Below are 20,237 nucleotides of genomic sequence, written 5' to 3'. Positions count from 1 at the left end.
GTCGGTGGACGGGCAACGATCTGACTGCCAGCTTGCTGCTGCTGCTTCTGCTGCTGCGGTTGAGTCTGAGGCTTGGCGAGGGTCTGAGCCTGGGCCTGGGCTTGCATGCGTGCGACAGCCTCGCGGTTGAGCATAGTAAGCCCAGGATGTGGCAGCATCGCCTGTGCGTCCACTTGTCTGCTGTCTGCTTCTCAGCACCAATGGCTGGATATACTGGACGAACGGCGGCGGCCGGAGCATTGGGTCTTGAACTCTGCGGCCCAGTTGGAAATGGGCTTGAGCATACCTGGGCTGCCTTCGCACACTGGTGTATACGAACTCTCGCACACAAACACGTCCTGTGGAGAATACCCTTCGGATATCGCGCGAATAGACAACAAAAGGCAGGATATAGCACTTTCCAACGACGCCACGTACGCCATGGCCTTTCGAATTTGGGCCAGCAAACAGCTCGTGGGGTACACATTCTGGCCAACCAGTTCAGGGATCTCTGATGGCGTCATGAACCAGTAGCCGTCAATGTACTTTCGCCGATCCTGGGGGCCGCCGACGCGCAGGTGCGAGACCATGGCGACCTTCATTGTGTTGTTGTTCTTTATGTAGATAAAGTCGCCAACATGCAGGTCGAGTTCACCGGCGGTGATCCTGCTCACATACCGCCCGTCCTCGGGGTCCTGATCCGAAGTGCGATGTGTCGAACGGGATCCTGTACTTGTCCAGGATCTCTCGCCGAACCCGGAAATACTCGCTTTCGAGGTCGACTGTGTCTTGGTAGATTTGCGACCCTGACTCGTTGAAGAACGTCGCGTTGTTGAAGATCCACATCAATGTCGTAGTTTGAACGCGTCGAAGCTGCGGTAGCCCTCTTTCGACCCAATCCGGCCGCTGACGATAGTCAAGGCCATCGGATTACCAGATGACCTCGTAGTAATCTGGGTACTTCGTCCTTATCAGGGAGCTCCTCAAACGGCTCGGAGATGGTATCGCCGTCCTCGTTTCTTAAAGTTTATGACGGCATCGACAATCTCTTTCATCGCCTCTTTCATCTGTGGGTGCGTGACCTCGGTGTAGCCAAAGCCGCCAATGAAGGGCGGTACCTGTTGCTGTCCTGAGGCAGGACTCGCTGGTGTCTGCACTGACTGGGCTGATTGCAGCTGCTGGGCATGGGTGACAGACAGCTCTGCAAGGCCCAGACTAGGCTGGACTGTGCCTCTGCGAGAGGATGGCTTTGGCGTATGCATGGGGCTGTCAACTGACATAGCCTGTGGAGAGGCAGCATCCACACCGGCGCTGTGAGACTTTGATTTCCGGGCCGATGCCTTGCGTGTCTCAGTGGCCGGTGCAGCTGCCTCGGGTATTGGCGTGGGCAGATCAACCTTGGAGCCGTCAGTGGGCATCAAGAACTCGGCCCACTTTGGGTTCTCTGGGTCCAGCACAATCTCAATGGGCAGCTGGCCGTGTGTGTTGCGAGCATTGACGTTGGCTCTGTATACGCGAACCAGGCACTTAGCCAGTCGCTTGCGGCCCGTGTATGCTGACCACGCCAGTGGCGTCGAGCCATGCATTGTGTCGACCGCCTCGAGATCCGCACCCTTGTCACAGAGCACCTGCCGCAACCTTCAACCGCCCATAGTATGAGGCGGCGTGCAGCGGCGCCCACGTGAAATTGGCGTCGTCGTCGGCATCCTCAATTGGCTCCTTCAGCACCACTGGCCGGCTGTTGTTGATTGGCAGGCCGGGAGTCTCCAGTAGAGTCAGCGCCTCGCCAAGTTCTGCGTCGTATATGGCCTGGAAAAGCTTGTCGAGTGTAGCTGCCAGTTCCTTTGACTCTGGGCGACCCTGCAGGCGGCGCCTTGCCCCTCATCGCCGGGTCAACCGGCTGCATGCCGCTGCCCCTTTTGCGCTTCAGCTTCAGCGTGATGCTCGGTGCCGGTGTGCTCTCGTTGTCGGTGGCAGAGTTGCTGGCTGTGGCCGAGTCCGGGTTGCGGATCGTCAGCTTCAGGTGTGGTGTCGGGCTTTTATCATTGGTAGCAGGTAGCTTAGCCGTCGCCTGCACCGACTGCGGAATCTCGATCCCAGCTATTTCATGGACCCGGTCGCGAATCTCGCCAGCAATGTTATAGATGTACGAGTCTGGCATGTTAAACTGCTGGGCGTTGCTACACATGAGATCAATATCTGCGACAAAGTCCCCAACCGCCTTGTACGCTCCCTTTGTGATCTTCGACTTCATCATGTCCAGGGCGATAGGCCGCTTGATCTCGACATAGTAGTCCGGGTACTCGCGCTTCGAGGGCAGCTTGTTAAACGCAAGACACATGGGCTCGCCGCTACAAAAATGACAAGTGGCACGGTAGAGGTCCTGGCAGAAATTAACAAATGGACAAATGAAGCTGCACATGACTGGTGGAGGGTGCAAAGCGACCACCGACAACGGGCATTGCAGCGCATGGCATGACACAGTGCATGAATCTTGCGCAGCAGCAAGGTTTGGGCATCGAGGCATAAAAATCTGGCCAAGAGCCCGGCAATCCTTGCAGGCCCATCCGCGACTCCAAATGTGTACACCTCAGGTCACGCTGCTGGGAGCTGCAGGACAGGATTACTCAACGTGTTCTACGTCACCACCGCCCTCGGCTGCCACCTTTAATCACTTTGCACGTGAGCAAAATAACGCGTATAGTGGCTAAAAACAAACCTCGCGGCAAGAGAACAAGAAGCAAGTGCCGGTGCAGTGGCAGAATCGCATCATTGTCGAGTGCACTCAGGAAACCGCACGCATGCGCGTTGCATACTTACTCCTTCTCCATCTCTTTGACAGCCTGGAACAGGCGTAGGCACTCTTCCTTTACTTTGGGCCGCCGGCGCCGAATCGCCTACTGGCATTGTCTCCGCATTGTCAGTCTCAGACTTGCGTGCCTTCCGCGGACGCCCACGCGATGCCCGTTTTGGCGATGCCGCCGGGCTGTTACTGTTCGCGTCGCCCTGTTCTTCGGCCTCTCTGTTGACTAGCCGCAATCGCTGTTGGCCCATGGAATGAAGCAGGTGTGGGAGGAATTAGAATGTAATGACTGTGCAGAGGAAGACAAAAGTATGGACGTGTGTGAGGACGATATGCGATTCGGTTGTGCTTCGAGCTATGAAATCCTTTTTTAAGAAAAGCACTCAAAAATTGCGAGCAAAGAAGAAAATAATGATCACTGCTTGAACGCTGGCTGTGACATCTCGTCCGGGACGCGACAGATTACCGTGGATCAAATTGGATCTGGCATATATGTGCTGGCCAATGCTGGCTGGGCAGTCAGGCCATATACGCAGTCCGTTTCCCTCGCCCAGTGCTTGGGTCGCTGTGGATGGCTGCCACCAGCTACTCATCTGGCCAAGACCCGCGCGTATCAGTATCAGAGCTATGAGCAGGTCTCGGCGGAGAATCCAGCTGGCTTTTCCGGTGACTGAGTCTGCACAGGGACTCCGCCTCAACAGCAACAGTCACAAAAATTCACTGGCAGAGCAGTTGCCGATGTAATCCTTACAGCATCAGCTGCTCAATTAACAGGGTGGCCGCAGTGCCAGACATAGCCTGACCCAGCTCGAGTATCGCAAGCGTGTGTCTAATTTCCAGACAGTTGGGGTGCATTCTCAGCTCTGCCGACAGGTCAGCTACTGTCGCTAATCATCAGACGTTTACCAGTCCGCTGGTGCATAGGCAATGGCCACCGGGGTATGCCTTAAAATACACTCCACCCGCCATTTCAAGCACCGGAAGTCCTATTTACCGTGCCAGCGTGCAATTTTTAATGACTGCAGCCTATTTCTGACTCATCGTGCATAATATGCGACGCTCGTGTGTTGAAAGAACCACTCGTGTGAGAAATGGCCACCAGACAACCTTTCACCAGCATACAAATGCCATGGTGCACGACTTTTGCAAAACAGCCATTGGTATCAACCTCAACACACCATTACTATCCCTTTCTCATATTGTAAAACTGGATCTAATGCAGGGCCACACCATCCGCAGCCGCTGGTGCTATGCTATCGTAATCTGGGCGCTAGCCGCCTGCGCTGTAGCAGCACCGATACATATTTTACTCCCTGACCAAATCACGCTGGCGGAGGGCAATATTGTCACCTTTTACTCGTCACACCCTGCTGGCCCACATGAACTTGGTTCAGATCCCAGAGATACCCCTTCAGTTTTGACTATTGACGGACACATGCTGATGCGGGCCATGGACACTGGGGGCGCCAGCAATGCCGAGGACAGCGACCTGCCTGCAACCAGCACCAACCCCGCTCCGGACAGAGAACATAGTGGCAATACACCCGACCCTCAGACTGCTAACCCTGAGACTGATTCCGATGATGATGACGATGACGGCGATGAGAAGCCCAGCCTATCCACTAATGCTGGTAAGCGGGCAAAGGCAGGACGCCGCATAGATATGTCTCTTGAAGACCAGTCCTTGGATTCGGCCGTCCAGGGCATGGGCGATGACGACGAGTCTCCAATTGACGAGGCAGAACGTTTAACTTCAGCCGACAAGTCCTCTCTCGACGACGTCATTGTTGATGCTCAGCTGTGGTCCAAGGGAGAAGCCTCGCCGACTAGCACACCTAAGTCTACCTGGAACACGGGTGATACTTTGGACGACGTTGTTCTTGATCCACATTCGCCATTTTCGACCGTATCCACCACCTCGCTCAGCGAAACTAGCCATACACGCACCTCATCAGTGTCGATCGAAACTGTCAACAGCAGCCCACCTCCAGGACTGCAAACTTCACGACAAACACCACTGTCATCAATACCGGTCTTGACATCTATTCCGTCGTCGTTCCCAAGTGCAGCCCCAGATGTGCCTTATTCCTCACTCAGCACATCTGCGTCGACTTCAGTGGCTTCACAGACATCTGACACATCTGGAACCACCGGTACATCGCAGTCGTCGGCATCAGTATCGACCACTCTAGCACCGTCAATCACTACTGTATCAAGTGTACCGGCACTTATTGGCGATATCCTGTCAATCCTGTCGACGGCCACCGGAAGGCCAGCATCTAGCGCTACATCTGCAACTGTTGCAGGCTCAACTCCAGCTCTAACCGCTTCATTGGTATCATCGACGCCGTCGCCAAATACTTCCTCACCTTCGGATAGCCCGTTGCTTGCAGCCTCATCGTCGCTGACAAAGCCTGCAAAGGCAGCACTATTGGATAGCTCCAGTACCCAGGTGAGCCAACAGAGCAGTTCAGCGCTGTTGGGCTGGTTCAACGGCCTGTCTCTGTCGCCAGCATCTACTTCCCCATCCGCTGTATCTGTCCAATCGTCGACAGCCCCCGCTATGTTCCCTGTGCTTGCCACTCCCTTGTCGACATCGATTTCCCCTAGCCTTTTTGCCTGGCTAACCCCTGGAAGCTCGGCTTCGGTATCTGCAGCATCTCCGACAACAGCCATGTCATCCACGGTATCTTCACCTGTACCAGGTATCTTTGGATCGTTCTTGTCAGCATCGCCAGCGGCCTCCACATCATCTGCGTTGGCTGCATCGGGGTCGAAGTCGGGTGGGATATTCAGCTGGCTCAGCGCTACTCCACCGGCCCTCCTTGCCAGCATCGACATCAACATCTGCTCCACTATCCAGCATCAGCGCAACTGGTAGTCTGGAAACAACCTCGAAATGGCCTGGGCTTTTTGCAGGTGCCAGCTCATCTGTGGAACCGTCAGCACCTGCCCTTTCCAGCTTGGCTGTGTCATCTGCTCCTATGCAGCTTACAACGAGTGCTAGTCAGTCTGTAGGCACTTCGTCTGCTGGTGCCTTTGCTTGGCTCAACGCCTCAGGTTCAATCTCGGCTGTCTCTTCAACCATGTCTTCTGCAGTGTCGTCGCTCTCTATTACACCAGCCTCGTCGTCGTCTGCCCCCCTATTGGCAACTTCATCGTCACCTATACCACTCCTGGCAACCACCACTGCTGATGCGCTGCCAACACTAGTTGCACCCATCCCACTACAGTCACCCTCAGTGTTACCCCTCACACTGATACCATCTACATCCTCTCCCTTGGTTGCAAATGGCTTAACTGTTGCCTCGTCGTCGCTCAGTGCACATGTAATCACGAACAGCGCTCTACCTGTGTCTATCACACCAACAGCAACAGTGACATCCTCACTACCCACTCCGATCAGTATGGCTGCCTCGGCTGAACTCCGTTCGGACTGGCCCTCGCCTGCAAGCTTGCCATCAGCATCAGCAGTAAGCACTATTGCGAATGCGGTGCTGCAGTCTGTCGGATCCATTGCAATGGTGTTCCCAATCACCACATCGATTCCACTGCTCATTGCTTCGGTCCGCCCCAGTGTGGATGCCCAGATCACGTCGCCATCGGCGTTAGCCGAGGGTATGCCAGCGCTTTCCTCGGTGGGTGCTGAGAAGGTGCTGCCGATATGGCAAGTTGATTCTACTAATTCAGCACCAGTCACTGCACCGTCTAGTATTGCGTTGGCGAGCTCAACAGGGTCCAAACCAGCACCGCATCTGCCAGCGGATGACATTTTCTCGGCCATCCTCATAAGTCCTACCTCAGTCGTTGGTTTGCAGTCCACAAGTGCACCGTCGGTTGACAGGGCCAGTGTACTTGCAGAGTCAGCCACACCCACTTCACCATCAACGCCTCCAGTAGTCGATTCCTTTGCTTCATGGCCATCGCCAACACCGGCTACTACGATATCGCTGCCGACCTCGTCAGAGCCCTCAGAATGGTCTACTGCTGCATTTAGTAGCTGGTCATCAAGCCCTGCTCCTGGAGAATGGTCAAGCCCGGCATCAACGCAAGTGTCATCGACACCATCGTCATGGTCGTCACCCGCAATACCCTTGACATCATCAGTGCCGCCTGCATCAGCATCGGCACTGGCATCCAGCTCGCTATCCAGTACCAGCGCCACACCTCCCTCAGCAGTTTCTACAGATGGTGCCCAGCTCGGCTCAGCATCGTACATGTTCTCAACTCGCCTGGCAAGCAAGGTCGTGCTCAACTCGAATGACATCATCCAGATAGTGGTCAGCCATCCTACGTCCGACGAATCTTTCCCGCAAGCGGCTCTGCAAACAACATCAATAACCATGGCAGACCTCATTGATGCACTTTCAGGACCTACGCGAGCCACTGTTGCGGCCAGCCCTGAAGCAGCTCCCAGCCCGACACCCACCCCGGTTTCGCGGCGTGCTGGAACAGAGCTGGCGGAGAAATCCGTTGCTGGCGAGGCAAAAGAAGCCGCCCGCGAGCTAGTTCAGCTGGCACACTCGATTCTTTCCAACGTGCAAACAATCTCTGCGCCTACACCAGCGACATCGAGTGTGCGCGGCCTTGGAGCGTCCCAGGCCCGTATGATCCGATCCATGCTGAACCAAAACTTTGTATTCCCCGAGTATGTCCCTGCTCCTGGGGTCCCTCGGCCGACACATGCCAAAATCTACGCTGGTCAGGGCTATCAAGGTGAATGTGCTGCCCCTAGCTCACCGCCCTACAACATCATCATCCGCCCTACTGTCACAATGACTACACTCACTAACATGACAGTCACGCAGAGCCTAGTATCGACCACTACTACGACCACCACGACCACAACTGGGGTGACTATTACTCCGGTACCGACCGTGATAAGTGTTGCCAGCACGAACACAGTCACTGCATTTGTGGCGGTTGGGGTTACTCCAACACCCACCATAACGACGACGATGCTGACCCTGACAATTCCATCCGGAGGAAGCTCTTTGACCACAACGACCACACCGACAGCGACAACACCACCGACAGCGACAACAACACCGACAGCGACAACAACACCAACTACTACAACTAGCAGCACTTCAACCACACCTTAATTTACAGGGGCGTGCTTTATGCTTTTCTCCATGCTTGCTTCATCAACGTGAGGCAGTGAGGTTTGAGCCGTCAGACCATATAATATTTGTTTCTATAGTTTTCACTTTTCCAGAGCCCAAGCGGCTGCAATAACTTGAGCCAGATTGTGCTCGAAATTCTACCAGTATATTTTTAATACATCACCAGAATATGCCACAGCATCGTACCCCGATCCTATCTGACACCAAAGCACGGATCTGCTCTGCGACACCACTGTGCAATGGGGCCCAAAGTGAGTTGCTTTGCTTTGTGTCAGACCAGTGTGGGAATAGCGCAAAGGGAAGCCGCATCAGACAATTGATACAACAGGAGGCTCTGATGGTGTGGCAATTTTTTATCATCGTGTAGAGGACATTATGCGAGCATATTGCCTGGTGAAGTATATAAAATCCTGCTGCCGCTGTTGGCATCGTTTTTTCCTCCGTTCAATTTTTCCTCATTTCACTCGCCTGCACTTTTCTGTTCACCTTCAAATGGGTCAATACTGGAATCTCATATGCATGGATAAGCAGCAGGCTACCGGCCATCTGGGCAAGATGGGAGAGCTGCTGTTTAGGCGCACTCCTGACAAGCTGGTTGATATTTTAACCACTGGTGTCTTTCAGAGGCTTACTCCTTTGTTGCTACAGGCAAGTGGGCGAGCAGGGAAATCGTCAATGGAAGGCATGCTGCCAGAGATTCAGCTCCGCATTTGCTCGTTCCTCGGATCGATGGATGACTTGTTGTGTCTTGCCTTGTCATCCCGCCGTTTTCTTGATGCGGTACAGCAGAGCATACTGATACTGGAGGAAGCGGTAGTAGCGCCATGGGCCGGCAAGCGCATCATCTGTATAGGCGATTACGCGGATGATCTTCCTGAGGATTTCTTGACTGATCGCGAAAAAGCCATGATACCAAACAATCTCTTGTATCGGTATGCAGACCGATTCACTCGCCCATCACCTACCAGTGAAACGAATGTTGGATACTGCCTACGCGCATACATGTATTTGATGGGGTCGAACTTGAGCACGGGGATGAAGAAGGAGTTGAAATCTATGTGCTTTACGCCGCTTATCGACCCTGTGCTGCGAAACCTGACAACAAAGGAGTACGTCCGCAGTACTGCAGTCCCGAGTGACATCAATTTCGGACACATACTGCTTCTGAAGATCTGCTGGACGTCTGATCCATCCATGTCCCTTGGGTACAGAGGTGATGAGGATTTTCATCGGGGAGCATGGGCCGGCCATCGGTTTGACATAGCATCGCCCGAATGGGTCGACAGCACCTGGAAGGACGTCAGCGACGCTGTAGTGCCTAAGGTTGCTGCAATTTTTCGCGCAGGATAGCATGCGACACACGTGCCACTGGGTCGCCGCCTGCTACTCTGCCTGTAGTTTGGGTGCCCAAAGCCTCTTTTAGCTTGCGCTGACTAGTGAATTAGGGCATTTTACGTGGGAATTGAATGGAAGCGGCTCTTGCATAGATCCTTCGGGTGTTGTACGGAGAATTTACTAGATACGCAATTGGTGTTGGAAGGTGCCATGGCCAGCATAGTCACTACAATCCGCCTTATGCCTTCAGATCTTGAGTGGCCAGTAGCGTCACTATGCTCAATTTCTTGTGTTTTATTTCCATGCTACTCCCTATTAACGAATTAGCACACTATGTGCCGTCTCCATCTTGTCATCTACTTTGTAATCAATGGTGTGTAGTAACGCTGCTGGGACCTGGTCAGTCGAGCGTCGTCGTGGACATTGGTGCACAATTGGCAAAGGAGGCAAACAGAGACCACATCGCCGAGTGCCATTACAGCCAGCAGTGATGTAGGCGTTGTCACCTTATATACTCTTTTCCTTGCATTTCTACTTTCCTTTCATATTCTCATCTCTGGTATTTGTGTAAGGGACTCAGCAAAAGCCCATTCATATATCAACACCCAACACTTCAAGTCTAATGCCAATGGTACTTTATACAAGGCATGCGGGTATGAAGGCATGCTGGCATTGGAGCACGGAATCACTTCTGCACCATCACACCAGAGACTACCCCACATAGTAGCGAGCCCAGAAACTAGTCGGGTTCCCCTTTTCCTTTCTCAGCCAGCATCTTGCATCTTTCCCGTTGGTCTACATACACACTCATTACCACCCATTTTGTGTCTGAAGGTTAGCAAGGCACTCAAGGCTAAGGCTAATATATTGCCGACGGAAATGTAGCTATACCTATCGGCGGCCATTGGTACAGAATAGCGGTCTGCTCAGGCTATCGCGATACTCATCGTATACCGATTTTCCAATTTCTTCCTTGTACTGGCTCAGCATTCCAGTGACATTTCTGATGGTAACCATCCTGAGGGAAGGCAGTCTTGAAATAGCGACGACCAGCTGCGGCTTGACCGGCAATAAGGTGTTCAAATCAACGCGTCTCAGACGAGCACTGAAGATTGGGAGCTCGGCCATCAGCCTGCTAATCTCGCCATCAGAGCGATTAAGACTGTCTCCTTCGTCTGATCCGATCCCATCAATTCCAATCCTAATGAGCCCTGGGAAATGAGCCAGGACCTGCTGGAATACGCTGAGGGTAGGTATAATCTTCCTGATGATTAGGTGCCGAAGGTGCGGGTTCGAGTGGTTTGGCGGGATGATAGACGGCAGAGACCGGCCGAAGCTGAGCAGGCTGTAGCAGTTCTCGATATACTCCGCATTGGGCGCAACCAAAAACGGCAGATATGTAACCTCAATCACATTGCCTATAGCATTGGAAGCAGCCGAGAAGTCAGTGCTCCGAATACGGACATATTTGAGGTTAGGGAACACACGGCCACGAAGCGATCTGAAAATGGGCACAGTGAGGTGCATCGTAAGCGATGTTAGATTTTCACCACAGTCGTCGGCCAGAACACCAATGTCAATGTCACAGCGTGTGTTCAAGGAAAGGCTAGTCAGCAATGGAAATGGGTTGACATCTGGCATATGAAAATGCCCTACCACGTGCGGTCCCGTCTCGATGGATAGGCTGGTGAGTTCCGGGTACGTGTTACAGAATAAGGATTCCAGGTCGTCGGATATATCCCCTTCAGCTTGCCACGGGCTGAGATCCAGCGATATATGAAGCACAAGCTCTTCGATAGTATCCCTGTTTGAATGAACAATCGGACATTCAAAAGAATGGCCAATTTCGAGGTACACCCGCTGAATCCCAGCGCTGAAGCCACCATGCAGAACGGCATTTGCATTCGCCAGGTCGCGGAATATTAAGGTTCTCGGTGCTGGAAAGAGAATACCCATTAGGTCTCTGTACATGTCCTCCTTGCCGATCCACAGCCCCGAATGAACAGTGAGCGAGCAGTCCTGTGCGTTGGGAAACAGTTGGCGGGTGCGCTCAATGAATCGCCTGACTTTTGCGGAATAGTCGCCGTTAAAAAATATCTTGCTGCTGTAGAAATAGAGCACGATCTCAGTCACGTTTGGGAAAGTCGCGGTGGAAAGAGCGCCAGCACTCAGCAAGCGGGTGGAGATGCCGTCAATAATGCGGTCGAGTGAAAGGTAGAAATGTGCTGAGCGAACAAGTTGGCTGTGTCCAGCAGCGGCTGCCATAAAGAGGTTTGGGCAATCCATCTCAGGGTAATAATCAGATACATCCAACACAGGCCCTAGAAGTGTTTCGGTGCTTTGGTAAAAGTAGGGTAGCGCTGCAGTTCTCCATGAGCGACAGACCTGCGCAATTGAAAGAAGCGACTTGGTACCATCAACCACCTTTTTGTGACCCAACCTTTCCCACTCGTTCTTCAGCTTCCTGCCATACTCCACGCAATCGAAAATAGGATAGAGAATGTCAGGTGGGACGTTTTGTGCAGGGAATACCGTCGAGTCCATAGCAGCAAATATGTGATTGATGATAGAGGTAGAGGTAGAGGACAGATTTTAAAATCAACTGAAATGAAAGTTTATCTCCTTGATGTGGAGTCGGCTAGTTAGGGTAGGTCATGGGGTTGCAATGAATACGGCTTGTTCAGACAGCAGAACTGCGAGTATTACTCCTTAGGACACACCTGTAGATGGGCCCCAATGTACGACAAAAGATGCTGGCTACTGCACTCAGTCAACTCACTAGCCAAGCCGATATACAAAAGCGCTTTCCAATATCTTCTCCAGGCCAGTGTTTCTTGCCAACTTGCAGTTTTTATGTTGTTATTGTACAGTTAACTGAAGCCTATTAATACAAGGTATATGTGCAAATGATGTTTTCTTGAAAGAGGTGACTGTTGACACCGGATGATTAAAGCACCGTCAGGAGCGGGTTTATTCTTGAGAATGAGAAGGCGCGGCTGTTTACTTTGAGGAAGCCTGAATTCATCCTCACTTAGATCTGACATGACGAAAAGCACAGCTGAAGGTTGTTTGGGTGGAGCTGTGTTTTGACGGATAGATTTCAGGAGTGGTTTAGGATTCGTAAGGGTCATGTATACCACCGCTGGTATCCTGGGTTTGATGCTGTAAAGGCTTCAGCGAGTTTTATGTCCATATCCACACTAGCCAGTCTACCCCGTCGGTGACTGCTGTTTTTCAGATGATAGTCCTTGGCTCGCTGACGACTGGTACCAGGTGTTCTACCTGTTTGCAGTGCCAGGATGTGATTGCAGAAATTCTATAGAGCATATTGGATATATTGATGGTATCAAGTCTATTGAGCTGTGTTGAGGCGTTTTTTGTGAACAGGGAACTTCTTTGGTTCCAGGGAGAGACTCGCTCGCTATAGAGAAATTGAGCGGCTGCTGTCATGCCAAAAAATTTCCCCTCGCCAGTATTTTCACTCATCAACATTTTTGCTCCTGGCGGCTTAGAGGCAAACCTGCCTTGTTGCATAACTGATCCTGATCCTTAGATCCACGCCACAGTGCATACGCAAGAGTATAGTGGCCCCACTATATAGTTCAGTACACGCCAGCGCGTCAGCAGCCCTCCTTAGTTTCTTTACTGTCACTAGTTATATACCACGTTAAGTTACCAGTATCACAACATGCCTTGTTTTTCGCTGTTTCACCTCCTCTTTTTGAATGCACCAAATGTGCATAGATGGCAATAGAAATAGATCCGCACAGTACAGCTCCTTATGGACAATGGTACTCTCATCCCAAGGTCCAGCTGCAGCCTCAACAGAACTAGTACTGGAGCTGCAGTGTCCAGCCCTCGGTACTTGGCTTTCACAGTGACTTGCACTTTTTGAAGAAAATCCATTTTGTGCTTGAGGATGGTGCCTCAGCAGCCTACACACATGCTGTTCTCACTGTTCATAGCCCCTCCTTCCTTCTCTAGCTCTCTCAAAATCCTTTCTATTTTTCATCCTTCAGCCTTCCCTTCCCCTCTGGTACCCTTCCACTTTCTGAAGTGGTAGTGCCTGGTGAACTGCAAACGAGCATGGGGAATATATATACCCCCTCTGCCCTTGGCCATTCGCCGAGTTCCTCTCCTCCCCTGGGAGCCATGGAGCCTGGTGAGAGGCAAATGAGCATGGATATAGGATAGGTTTCTTATACTTTTAGCAGTCCAGAGTATCAGCACCAAACCAAGACGCTCGACCACCCTTACAAACCAAACCTTTGCAAGAGATCCTTCACCAAGACCATTATCCCATCTTCCACTGTAAATACTTTTGGATTCGGTGCCCTCTGGCGGAGTCTTCATAAACATTTCATCAAATCAACCTCTCTATTTCTAATATTACTGGCGTTGCGTGGCCTGCACAGTTTGCTGTAGCGAGGGGATTTCGACTGCATCAGCCATTTTACTCATCTACTCTTCGTAGTCGTTGACACAAATATCCCGTTTGTGTAAGGCTATCAGCCCGACAAAGTATGGCTTGTCATTTGGTGGGACCCACAGAGTCATCAGCGAGGGAATTCGCAGCACCAGCTGTTCTACCCACGGCAAATGGCTGCCTACTGAATAGTCTGCGCTATCAATGACCAGCTTTTCTAGGCTTGTGCTGATAGGGCTCTTAACATCGCTGGGTTCACCAAGCGGTTCAGCATGGTAATCACTGCTCCCGTGTCCAATCCTCAGGCTCCTGAGACACGGCAGTTGCGATATAAGCCGCTCGTATCCCTCCCAGTCATATCTCATCACGTTGAGCTCCAGCTTCTGAAGATATGGCCATCTGACAGTTCCGCTGAATGGCGATGGCGATGGTAGGAGGCTCAGCTTAGCCGCTCTGACCTGCGACTCTGTTGCGAGCAGCTGTGATATGGCCACATTCCAGGCGTCATTCAGCTGGATTATACCATTCGCCGTCTCAATCTCAAGATGCTTCAAGTCAATAATCAGTCGCGGGTCGAATTTCCCAAGGCGACTAATGTCCTCGTAGATAGTCAATGATTCCAGACGTAAGCCTCCGAGAACAGCACAGGGGTCCGTAAAGAAGGAGCTTGGGCGCCCAATGTGCAGAGTCCGGAGGCGTGGGAACCTTGCGTTGATCTGGCTACTGTCGAGCTTGAGCGGGATCTGGCCCTCCTGGCAGCTCAGACTAAGATTCGCCAGGCTGGGAAACTCGAGGCAACCAGAGGCAGGTCCGACAAACAGATCCCACGAAAAGTCACTGTTGGCGTTGGTGATGGTCATTGTCCGCAGTGGTGCAGCTAGGACACGAGGAATGCCCTCAGCCTGGGCCAGCGAGCGTGCATCAAGTTCTATAACTGTAATGCTCTCAGGAAACTGGTCGAGCTTGAATTTTGACAGGTGCTTGCCGATGATGAGCATATTGAGCTGGGGCATGAAGTGGTGCAATAGGCGTGAATAGATCCCGCTGATGACCGGCGAGTAGATGGAGACACTGCCCTTAATGTCTGTGAGCCCTGGCAGATGCCGGATGAGGTAGGCAGCGGATTCCTGGGCATACTCATCAACAGGGGCATTCCGGTCGTCTCTAAATGCCGCCCTGAACGAGATGGTCCTGACCGAGCCCCAGTCGGCGGACCCGAACCCACAGAACTCGAGCATCCGGTCGAACCGCGGTGTTCTCACTGGCCGCATGATGGCTCGCGTCCTGATGTGCTGTGTGTGGCCGGACATGCCTGCAGCAACTATAGCACCAATATTGGTCACGAACTTGGACTTTTTGGATCCTCCGTCGCCGTCGGTGGTGCCATCCGTAAAGACACGCTCGATGAATGCTGTGCGGTAAAGGTACTTGCCCAGAGCCAGGTGCCAGGTGCGGCAGACGGTGGCCAGTTCGGCAACAATGCGGTACTCGTCGAGGTTAAACCGTCTGTATGCAATGTCGCCATACACGATGCTCAGAGCCTGCCTTAGGACATCTCCCCCAGCGAGCTGACTGAGCGAGAGCTGCGAATTCGACATGGAATGCGAGGTCGTAGAAAGCAAAAATAAAAACAGCAGACTGGTGAGCGTTGCGAAAGTGGAGAAAAGAAAGTGCGCCAATTGCTTGGCAGACGCTCTTCACGCACACCAAGCACCTGGGCTCAACAGCAGCTCCGGTGGCGGCCTAATCGACAGATCCTCCCGCTCCAAGGCGGTGAATTGACTCCTTGTTGTATTCATGTATGTATCTGGTGTGTGTGTGTGTGTGTGCGTGTGTTGCGAGATATACGAGGAGCTTCGGCTCGGAAGGCAAATTGGAATTTGCGGCCCGGTTCCTTTATATGTCCCCGCATCTGCGATATACGAAACACGGACCGCCGCTCAGAAGCGAGCGGCCCTCTAGCGATTGCAGCGCTCAAGTGACGACTTACAACCGTGGCAGAATCGATGCTTTTTTTGATCGATTTTTTCTCCACTTTCTCCGCTACAGCGCTGGCAATTTAGCCGCAGCCGCATGGGGCGGCTGGCCAGCAGTGATAGTGGGAGCGCACGTGATCTGACTGCTTTTACTGAACGCGCTGTTCGGTGGCACATAAAATGCGCCGACTGGCAGTGAGCTCTTGAGGCAAACGGCTGCCTTTGTCTTCCTCATCTACCAACCTGCATCTGTATAATGGCGTCAGTTGTCCACGGGCAGTTCAAATCACATGTCGTCGGGCGGCAGTACTACACAGGGCTGACATCGGTCTGCGAATGCATCGAGCTGAGGCGCGAGCCCAGCAACACCCATGATGCCAACGCTATCGGCGTCTATAATAGCAGCTTTGAGAAGACCGGGCACCTGCCACGCTGGCTAGCAGAGATCCTGGCACCATGCATCGACACTCTTGTTTGCACGGTGAATGGTAAGGCACAGCATGCATTTGCAACTAGAACTGCTTTGCCATGCAACTCACCATTCTGACCTGTGTAGGCACAGTTGCAGGAGTCGGGAATGCGTACACAACACCAGTCCATTTATCCATTGCCGCCCCAGTGCGTATGGCTGAGCAGCTCCGTGCCCACCTGGGCTCGTACTGGTACCTGTGGCAGATGGATGTTCGATCTAGCACCGGTCGTCCTGACACTCCCCTCAGCATGTCTCTGCATGATGACGCAATGCAAGCCATTGCTGACCAGATCAGCAGGTCCAGTGGCAAAGACAGGATTCTTGTAATCACTACTGCTCGAGGCATCCAGAGCTGGGTCAACCTCAGCAATAGCAGACCGGCAATGCAGGCACTCGGGTGCTTGGTGTTCAAGCGCTCGCTAGCCGATCCTGGTAAGGCAAGCAGCCAAATCACCCTGACCCACTTTTCCGATGCGGCTCTGGTTGTTACCAGGTCAGGTCCCGGGCTCTGGTCGATGGTCGTGCTGGACCGGACATCGATCCGCGACGAGTGCGAGTCAGTTGATCTGGCTGGGCTGTTCGAGATGCTGGATTTGAGGATTATCGTTTTCATCTAGGTATTCGAATCCATAATCACTGGAAATCCCTGATTGAGGTAGTCAGAGTTGCGAAAATGCTGGGCAAGTGATTGGGGAAATCATATGCAAGGTCGTTAAGTCAAATTGCTGGGCTCGTACTTTTACGGCGACTGTTCGTGGAGCGCCTCCTTTGGAGCGTCGCATACCGGACAGTTGTCTCCTGTGGCACGCCCGGTGCCAAATGCGGCCGAGAATAACTCCAATATCAAGCTCCTATTTCGCCGACTCCGTTGCTTATCGCCATGCGATGCTGGTCGGATACATGGAAGCCACATTTAATGCAATTGAGAAATGTACTTGATAATGTGCACGGTTGTGTAAGGCAGTGTTCGAAATGTACTCCGAATAGCGCAGTGCTGTGTTCATCTGAGTATCCAGATCGACAGCCACACAAGGTGCTCAATCGTACAGCTCATGTTTCTGGGCCCAAACCCATTTTGATGTCCAAATTTACTAGACGTCAAAGCTCAAATTTACATTTTTTTGTGCCTCGTTGCTTACTTCAACCGGTTGTGTTTCAAGCATCACTTTTACTATCAGCATGGACGAGGAAAACCTAGATCACCAAGTGTTAGAGCGGCTGGTAGTGTTTCGTGACAAGTGCGCTCAGCTGAAACTGAATTCGCCACATCCGTCCCGGGCCGCACATCTCGACAGTGGTTGGCTCGGCAGTGTGGACAGATGTCAAGGCGTTATTCGACCTGTCTGACATTGGATCCTTAGAGGATGCACATGATACCTTGACAGCGATTAGGTCCGAGGGGCTTGGGGATCTGTGTATATTCATTCGCAACTCGGCAGCGATGAACAAGGCAAACCAGGACAGCGCCTTCGATGCTGGCATTCTCGCGTATATCTCCCGAATCATTCACCAACTTGTGGTACGCGAGATTACATGCCCGGAAGCAATGAAATGCGTGTCGTTTGCTGCGCAGGCGTTGTCCAATATTGCTACTGGAAACAAGAAAATCCAGCGTTCTTTGTTTGAAACTGAACTGGCACCGTCAGCGTCACCAATGAACACGATGATATGGTACTTGCTGGCATCGGTCAATAGCAGGACGAACATGGCGTGTCTGGTACTGATCCTTAACTCTATTAAGGACGATCTCCCAGCAACCGAACTGCTGTGTCAGAGCGACGCTGGCCGGCTGGTGGTGAGCAAGATTGGAGAGATGTTTGGCGAGAACGAAGATGACGAATCGGAGCTGAAGAACGTCTTGTATGCTGTGCTTGACCAGGTGATTTCAGCTGGCCAGCTACCACCTATCATTGGTAATGAGGTGTCGGTCGAGCAGTACGGTCTCCTTGACGCTCTGGCAGTGTTCTGCAACGAAAACAAAAACCAACAGCTAGCTGCAGCCATCACCCTGGATCAGATCCGCATCATTACGACCTTGCTGGCCAGATTGAGGCGCTGCTAGTGGATATCTGGGAAGTTACCGCCGAGGTGTACAATATAAGCAGCAACAGCGACATGGAGAATGGACGGAGTGGTCGACACACACCGTAGCTTCAGCGCACTTGTGTCGATATTGGGCACAGTGACGGAGCTAGGAGACGCATCTATGACAAGTATGCTGGTCGAGCAAAAGACTCTACATAGCATTGTACGCTTGCTTGGCCTACTCAACAGGCATCTGCCCAGGATCGAGCGGGCTAGCGAGCAGGAGGCTAGGGCAGCCAGCGGCGAGACTGACAGTTCTGTGGCACGCCTGTTCATGTTTAAGCGCGATCTGATCAGGATTATTTCCAATGCCGCACACCACAATGTGCAGGTGCAGGATCTGATGCGTGAACTGGATGGGCTGGCGCTGGTGCTCGACCACATGCGGATTGACGAGAATCACCCGTACATCAAGGAACATGCAGTGTCGCGGTGCGCAACTTGCTGGAAGGAAACCAGGCGAACCAGGACTACGTGAGCAAGATGAGTGCTATGGAGATGGCCCACGATCCGCAGCTGGAGAAGGCAGGTGTAGCGGCGACGGTTGGCGACGACGGCAAGGTGAGCATTTCACCAGCCGACAGCGAAGACATCGCAAAGAAACGGCGCAGATCATAATTGGCTGATCGGTGATTTCATAAAAAAAAAACGCGCCTTGCCACCACCACCGCTTAAAAAGTTTTTGCAGTTTCAAAACCGACAGCGGCTCCAATTCAACAGCAGCTCTCACTTGCTTGTTCACTATACACATTTACTACAAAACAGCATTTCGATACAATGTCGCTGGCAGACCGCAACCGGGTTGTGATCCTTGAGGATCGTGTGGAGAACATCCACGGGCTGAGTTCCCGATGGGCTTTGACGAGAAAGAGCTTCCGTTCAACCTCGCGAGCTTCAAGGACTCGTTTGACGTGAAGATTGTGCGCGTAACACCGACAGACATCGAGTTTGACCTTATCGGCGTTGACTCGTCCATTGCCAACGCGCTGCGGCGGATTATGATTGCTGAGGTGCCGACGGTGGCCATCGAGAAGGTGTACATGATCAACAACACGGGTATCGTGCAGGACGAGGTTCTTGCACACCGCCTGGGTCTGATTCCAATCAACGCGGATCCGACAGCGTTCCAGTGGAAGCGGCCGACAGACTTGCCGACCGATCAAAACACCGTTGTGTTTAAGCTGGAAATTGCGTGCTCGAAGAACAACGAGGCAGCGGATGATGAGGCTGACCCGAAGAAGAAGTACGTGAACAGCGCTGTGTACTCGCGCGACCTTGTGTGGGACCCCAAGGGTGACCAGGCAGAGAGGTTGCCGATAAGCCGATCAAGCCGATCCACGACGACATTCTGATCACGAAGCTGCGCCCGGGCCAGTCGATCTCGTGTGAGATGCACTGCGAAAAGGGCGTCGGCAAGGACCATGCCAAATTCTCGCCGGTGGCCACAGCCTCGTACCGTCTGCTGCCTGAGATTCAGATCCTCGAGGATATTACCGGCGATGATGCGGAGCTGTTCAAGAGCTGCTTCGCGCCTGGTGTCGTTGAAGTCGTCGAGGAGGGTGGCGTGCGGAAGGCAAAGGTGGTCAACCCGCGCAAGGACACTGTGAGCCGGGAGGTGCTGAGACACAAGGAGTTTGAAGGCAAGGTGCGCTTGACGCGTGTGCGCGACCACTTCATCTTCAATGTCGAATCGACGGGCATTATTGCACCAGAGGAGCTGGTTGCCCAGGCTATTGATGTGCTGGTGGAGAAGTGCGACATTGTGCAGAATGCGCTGGCCAACATTGGCAAGAACAGCGAGGACGACGAGGAGTAAAGTTCCACATTTATTTCCACATTTTGAAAATAACACGTCTCATAGCTTGGAGGTGATCTCAGGGTATGCCGCGGGATCGAGCGCGCAGACGCCGCTGGACGCCTGGTTTGCCAGCAAGGGACCGACGCTCATCTCGGTCCACTGGGCCCAAGCTCCTCCACGCGCCGGCTGGCATCATCGCTTAGCGCAACACAGTAGATAGCATCGTAGCCGCCGGCG

The 20,237-nt window shown here is 52.7% G+C and overlaps 4 protein-coding genes across 4 annotated transcripts; 2 read left to right on the top strand and 2 right to left on the bottom strand.

The window, feature by feature from the left end:
• Window positions 1–548: 548 nt before the first annotated feature.
• DL89DRAFT_77261 (uncharacterized protein) lies at window positions 549–933 on the bottom strand. The gene has a single exon (XM_040892064.1). It carries the CDS (start codon window positions 823–825, stop codon window positions 631–633), a length of 195 nt encoding a protein of 64 aa, XP_040738978.1. The 5' UTR covers window positions 826–933; the 3' UTR covers window positions 549–630.
• A 1,694-nt stretch (window positions 934–2,627) lies between these two features.
• DL89DRAFT_77266 (uncharacterized protein) lies at window positions 2,628–3,153 on the bottom strand. The gene has a single exon (XM_040892065.1). It carries the CDS (start codon window positions 3,031–3,033, stop codon window positions 2,749–2,751), a length of 285 nt encoding a protein of 94 aa, XP_040738977.1. The 5' UTR covers window positions 3,034–3,153; the 3' UTR covers window positions 2,628–2,748.
• A 526-nt stretch (window positions 3,154–3,679) lies between these two features.
• On the top strand, window positions 3,680–5,783 carry DL89DRAFT_307694 (uncharacterized protein). The gene has a single exon (XM_040890920.1). It carries the CDS (start codon window positions 3,834–3,836, stop codon window positions 5,661–5,663), a length of 1,830 nt encoding a protein of 609 aa, XP_040738976.1. The 5' UTR covers window positions 3,680–3,833; the 3' UTR covers window positions 5,664–5,783.
• Window position 5,784: 1 nt separating this feature from the next.
• DL89DRAFT_77253 (uncharacterized protein) lies at window positions 5,785–8,085 on the top strand. The gene has a single exon (XM_040892063.1). The coding sequence runs from the start codon at window positions 5,869–5,871 to the stop codon at window positions 7,885–7,887; it is 2,019 nt and encodes a 672-aa protein (XP_040738975.1). The 5' UTR covers window positions 5,785–5,868; the 3' UTR covers window positions 7,888–8,085.
• The last annotated feature ends 12,152 nt before the right edge of the window (window positions 8,086–20,237 follow it).

Source organism: Linderina pennispora (genome assembly GCF_002104995.1).
Source record: "Linderina pennispora strain ATCC 12442 chromosome Unknown DL89scaffold_187, whole genome shotgun sequence".
Classification (NCBI taxonomy): domain Eukaryota; kingdom Fungi; phylum Kickxellomycota; class Kickxellomycetes; order Kickxellales; family Kickxellaceae; genus Linderina; species Linderina pennispora.
This window is presented reverse-complemented; position numbering and strand designations above follow the sequence as displayed.

Bases quoted from the DNA above. Each gene is read 5' to 3' on its own strand.
- DL89DRAFT_77261 (XM_040892064.1), bottom strand. From the start codon at position 825: ATGTGGATCTTCAACAACGCGACGTTCTTCAACGAGTCAGGGTCGCAA.
- DL89DRAFT_77253 (XM_040892063.1), top strand. From the start codon at position 5,869: ATGTCTTCTGCAGTGTCGTCGCTCTCTATTACACCAGCCTCGTCGTCG.
- DL89DRAFT_307694 (XM_040890920.1), top strand. From the start codon at position 3,834: ATGCGACGCTCGTGTGTTGAAAGAACCACTCGTGTGAGAAATGGCCAC.
- DL89DRAFT_77266 (XM_040892065.1), bottom strand. From the start codon at position 3,033: ATGGGCCAACAGCGATTGCGGCTAGTCAACAGAGAGGCCGAAGAACAG.